At 41.0% G+C, this 6,000-nt stretch overlaps 1 protein-coding gene across 11 annotated transcripts in view; it reads right to left on the minus strand.

Annotated features, from left to right (window-relative positions):
- The window catches only part of RGS6 (regulator of G protein signaling 6), a 640,379-nt gene that overhangs the window by 78,034 nt on the left and 556,345 nt on the right, over nt 1-6,000 (minus strand). For all 11 annotated transcript variants that reach the window (XM_037738572.1, XM_037738569.1, XM_017528742.2 and 8 more), the window contains one exon: nt 5,428-5,538. In XM_037738572.1, the coding sequence (XP_037594500.1) occupies nt 5,428-5,538 (111 nt within the window). The remainder of the gene's footprint in view (nt 1-5,427; nt 5,539-6,000) is intronic.

A 6,000-nucleotide genomic window follows, 5' to 3' on the forward strand; every position in this document is an offset into this window, starting at 1 on the left:
GTTTGTCTCATTTTCTCAGGGGCACAGCACAGCCCTTTCCCTTTGTTGTTTGAGTCTCTGCCAACCCCTCTGCCCTGAGGGCCTTACTTTCTACCCCAAGTGGCTTAGTGTCCTTTGCCAAGCAAGGAGGAGCTCTGGTGTCAGACGGTAAGATAGTATGTTTTATTTACCTGGCTACATTTGTATCCCGAGAGCCCTTCTTGTTCAGAACACAGCACATAGTAGGCTTCTATACGTATGTACTGAATTAAACTGAAACTGAGAAAAAGTGACTCAGTTATTTTATTGGTCATCTTCAGCCTTCATTTTGTGGACAGAAACTATCCCTTGGCTGAAATGTGATGCTGGCACTGATCCCACACTGTTTTTCCTAACATCAGTGCCAGCAACTAAGTGGGTAGGAGTAGTTGGGGGAAGAAACAGGGCTTCGTTTTCATGTGTATCCGAACACTTGATTCTGCCTGTAAGTGGACAGAACACTGTAGCTGTCTTAGGTTAGGCAAGAAGTTCAGAGTCAAAGCTGGAACAATAGGAGTAGAACCAGGGCATGAGCAGTAAGGGGCAGGCAGCACCTTCTTGGGGAAAAAGTGTGAATAGGTTGGAATAAACCAACAGGCCAGGTGACCCCATTTTCCTAAATGATTACATACTTTTTTGCTGACTTTCAAGAACAAAAGAGGAAGTTTGTTTTATCATGGTGAATTAGGTTCATGCGCTTGCCTCTCCACCTTTCCCAGATACCAATGAAATGATCAAATAAAGAATGACTTATTCATCCATCCTCCCTCCAGTCCACACGGTGCCCACTGTGTGCCAGATAGGCCTAGGCGCTGAAATAATCCTAAGTCCTATTTAGAAAGGGAGCCAGTGGGAGGACGTGTCCTAGGACAGCTGGAGGGTGGGGTGGTCACTGCAGATTGGTGGTCGCAGAAAGCCCTTCCGAGGAAGGGACACCAATCCTGAGTGAGACCTGAACGAGAAATGAAGACAGCCATGTGAGGATCTGGGGGACAAGTGGCCAAAGAGGAGGGAATAGGCAAGTGCTCAGAGCTCAGTTACGTTAAAAAAAAAAAAAAAACTCCAAAGCAAAAAAAACTAAACATAGTATGTAGAGGCAAAGAAATTTCCTATCAGCAGATGAGAGCTCTGAGAAATTTCAGAAAGGCACAAAGCAGATGGGCTGAGCTTGTGACATAGCTGATTGAGAGCAGTCTACAATTCCAGTGAAGGCATCAGAGAGGGAAATAGCTGAGTATCCCCAGCAGAAGCCTGGGCAGCAGGCCTGGAAGTGGAGGCAGTGGGTGGGCATCAGACAAGGGGCATATAGAAGCAACTCAGGAACATGGGACAGGCTCCACATGGCAGAAAGCATTTGCTAAGTTAAGGGGGCTGTTTCCTGGCCAGCTTCTGAGATGGACACTGAGGCCAGAGGATTGTGCTTCTGCCAACTAAAGGGCAGCACAGCATGCAGAGGAAAAACATCTTGGGAACCAGGGAGACTTTAAGACTTGCTAGCTTTCTCCCCACCTTTCACTGGCTTCTGCAGATCCAAGTGGGTTCTCCTAAGACCCATCAGCGGAAGCAGAAGAGTGGACTTGTTGGGGAGTATCATGGTGAAGGAACAAAGACATCAGAAACTCCATTAGGGCTTGAGCTACAGAGCAGATCACTTGGCTGCAGGGACGTCACACTAGGGAGGGCGGGGATCTACCTCCCCAAGACTCCATTGCCACCTGTCTCACTGTAAGAGAGGACCCAATTTTTTAGTCTGTTCTTAGACCACATACCCAGGACCCAGAGGGGAACTGTGGCAATGGACCTATGCCCATCCATTCATACATTCAGGTGCAGCCCTACACCTGTGTAAACCGCTCAGGGAAAGCCTGCCAGGGAACTCTGTGAACCACATAAGGAGTTCTTAAACCGTGGTGGGCTCAGAATTGCCTGGGGTGCTTGCTCAAGATGCAGATGGCCAGAGCCACCCCAGTATGTGTGTATTTTTAATGAGCACCCCAGGTGATTCTGATGCATGGCATGGCTTAGAACCATTGACCCACACCATCACTGAGAGCACCCTCACCAGCTACTGATAGAGTCCCAGGCCATGGCTGCACTGTAGACTTTTTGTACCTCCCTGAGTGTGGGGAGATTCAAAACAACAACAACAACAAAACCCAGTGTCCAATTGTCCAACTGCCAGAAATTCTGAATTAATTGGCTGTGTGTGAGGACCAGGCACTAATATGTTTTAGAAACTTCCAGGCGGTTCTAATGTATGGCAGGATTGAAAGCCAAGACCTTCCTTTATAAAAATGAGCAGTCTTCCAAATAGCTGGGCATATGAAAAGAATGATCTGCTTTGAGCAGTGACCAGAGGAACGAAACAATGACCAAAGATGATGATTCTCTAATAAATAGCCCCGAATGAAACTAAGTGGCAGAAATAAAGAGGAGATATGGGAAAAATATAAAATATGAAAAAAATCTGTATCACATCTCCAGGGGGATTAAGATGATAAACACCAACAGAACAGAGCAGGCTACTAAGAAAAGAACAGTCCAAGAAGTATTAAGAAGTGCTGGAAATGAAAAGTGCTGCTGTCAACCACCCGCCCAACACTCAGTGGGAAAAGAACAACTCATTGAAGTATAAAATCACGAACGGACGCTGCTGAAAATCAAAGCAGTGATTCTGAAGAGCAATTCAGGATATTGTATCCTTTGAATATAGAATAAAAAGACTAAAAGATGGAAATTATAATAGGGAAAATGCAAGAGATATAACAACTCCATCCCAGAGGCCCAGAATTCTTAAAAAAGGATTTCCTGAAAAGTGAGGGTAGAATGGAAAAAAGAACAGCAAAGTTGAAAAAAAGAGAGAGAAAAAAAATCCTGAATTAAATAAAGAGTTAAGTTCTTGACTTAGAACAGAAGAAACTACTTAGATCTCATCAGAAATATTAGAAAGAATATATATACTATATGCTAGCTATTTTTTAAATGTTCATAGAAATATAAGTTCAAAAATGTTCGTTTAAAATATATCAAGTTAACACACCTCTGGGAAGAATAGGATTTAAAGGAGGCAAAAGTAACTTCTACTTTTTATTTTATATACTCCAATCTTATTTGTTTAAGTTGATCATGTTTTTAATTAAAACATTTAAAAGGAAATGCAACTAGAATAGAAACTAGAGTTTTTACAAAGTTAACATAAAATTTGATTAATAAAGTAAAAGGGAAGAGAAAAACAAGAACAAAGAATGAGGGTCAGAAATATGTCAGGAAAAAGATAAAATATATAATTCAAGTAAATGTGACTGTTGTATGTCCCAGTATCTAAAGCAAAACATATTGCTAGGATCTGTCTAATAGCCACGTGAAAAGGTTCTCAAGTATATTAACAAAGAAACAAAGGAGTAAAACGAGAGTTATTTTAGCCTTTTGGATTTGCAGAGGTAAAAAGACTGATGATGCTTGGAATGATAAGAAGGTGGGAAATGGGCACTTTGAAGCTATGGGAATGAAAAAGATGTGTTACGGTTTTGCTCAAGAGGAATCTGGACATATGAACTAAAATTAAAATATGCATATCATTTCTAGAGATTCTACTCCTGGAAAATTTCTACTAAGGAAATAACTGAATTTGTGTACAAAGATGTTGCTGGAATCATTGTTTCTAGTGGCAGAAATGGAGGATATAACCTAAATATTTATGACCCAGGGATTGGTAAAATAAATTTTACTTCACCCATGCCAGGGGATACTATGTAGCTATTAAAAAGAGTAAGGTGGATCTATGTGTTTACACAGAAAGACTGCCATGACATATTGTTAATTTAAAAATTATTGGAATATATTATATTCATATATACATATGTATACACATGCAGAGCCCAATAGCCAATATACAAAAGGATAGAATATTATACATGCATAAAAATCCAAAGTAATAGACACTAAATCAGATGTTCCCAAACTCGCTGGGCTCATGGGACCCTTAGTGTCTCAGTAAGTTTTTCACAGTGCCCCTGGGCCAAAAGAAATACTTAACAGTGTCATTTATTATGGCCAGGACCAATCAACTTAATATGTATTTGTATCCTGACAACTTAGCAGCTGTTTGAAAGACACATGAATTGATTTTTTTTTTCATTCTTAAATAACTACAATATGTACCTATGGGGCACTACACATTTTCTTAAATTTTGGAATTAGATTGGACCTTACCATCCCTATGTCCTATTCCATGTTAATTTTTGCACAGTACTTGCTTTTTATCAGAGCGACTGCACCGAAAAGCCAGATTTGCAAAGACACGTTTCATCACAAGGGATGTAATGTGCTCTAATGTTGAAACAGAACCATCTTAAGCTAGCAGTTTATGCAGTATCTGGCATGAGTCAACTATCACTGTTGTTCCCTAAAAAATTTGGGATATTCCATGGTAACTCTGAGTTCTCCAGAGTGCCCAGGGCGCCCTGGTCCACTTTGGGAACCACAGCATCAGACTAGAAACAAAGGTTCTTTTTGGAAGATGAAATTGGGTTGGAGGAAGAGAGCATTTTCTTCTTTATGCACATCCGGATAATTTGAACTTTTTAGAATGAGCGTCTGTGACTTTCATTACTTTTTATAAGATGTTTTCCCTTTCAGGAAAAGAAGCCAGAAAAGGAGCAAAAGACAATGTGAGAGTGACAGAGACATGAAAACGGAAATAAATGCAGGGGGTGCGAAGGCACATCACACTAGCTTTGTCTGTGTGTTTCCTTCTGTAATTCTGAAAGTAGTCCAAGTCCCTCTGGGCTTTGGTTCCTCCCCTCTTAAGTAAACACACTCGCTTCCCTCATACAGAAGGAGAAACTGGCTGGAATCACTGCTGGAAGTTACTCCAAAAGAGCAGAGTAATGAAATCATGGCTCTGGAGCCCTCTGCCTGAGTTCTAGCCCTAACTCTGCCGTACTAGCAGAACTTGACCTGGGCAAGTTCCTTAACTCCTCTGTGCCTCAGTTTCCATACCTGCTCAATGGTGAGAATAGTAATGTTTACCTGTCAAGATAATTCAGTGACAGACACTTACTGCAGGATGTGGCCAAGGCGGAATATGTGCCAGCTATTACCATTGTTATTGCTGTCTCATAGGAAAAAAATGGGAACAGCAAATTCTTTCCTTCCAGCAATCAGAACTAGAGAATGATGAGGGACTGTCCCAGTTATCATGATATCCAGAGGGTCAGGGGGAAGCCACAAAGGATTTGTGGCTTTGCACAAATCAAAGCTATAAGGAGGTAGAAACTGTAAGTAGAACTCAGCCAGGAGGCTACTTGAGGCAAAAACTCAAATTAAGATAGAATGTAAGGTAATCTCGTGATCTCATGGATTTTTGTCTACATCCATTCCACTCCCAAACCTTAAAACATTTTTTACCTCATCTCTATGTCCCACAAAGCAACATCGTCGCTGATCCAAGGGTTGGATGGCTCGGCTGGTGTTATCAAAGGGTCATATTCCATGTATTGTTCTGTGTAGGCAATCAAGCTGCAGGAAGAAGGCAGAGCAAAGAATGCCACTGATTTCCTTAAAAAAAAAACAACTATTCTATTTTACACAAACATTATAGCAGTCTTCACATAATTCTAAATTAAAGGAAAAAATTTATTTCCGTTCCCACTTCTGACACATCAAACTGTTTTCATTTGTCCTTATTTCCTTCTCATTACGAACATACCATTTTTGCATTGTTGCAGCCATAATATACACATGCATTTTATATCTCTTTTCCCTACTTGACTCTTTACCTGAACTTTGGTGCATCTCTCCCTGGTTATGCCAGCCTTACTGATGTTAATACACTGGTTAAACCTGTTTGTGTATTACCCTCCCACAAAGACTGGTTCTCAAGGCATCTGGATCTCACAAAAGACACTACAGCTCCACCAGATTGCCAGCTCAGCATTCCCAATTGAAGGACTTTCTTTTTTTTTTTTTTTTTTTTTTTTT

This window comes from Cebus imitator, unplaced genomic scaffold (assembly GCF_001604975.1).
Source record: "Cebus imitator isolate Cc_AM_T3 unplaced genomic scaffold, Cebus_imitator-1.0 Scaffold54, whole genome shotgun sequence".
NCBI classification, from domain to species: Eukaryota; Metazoa; Chordata; class Mammalia; order Primates; family Cebidae; genus Cebus; species Cebus imitator.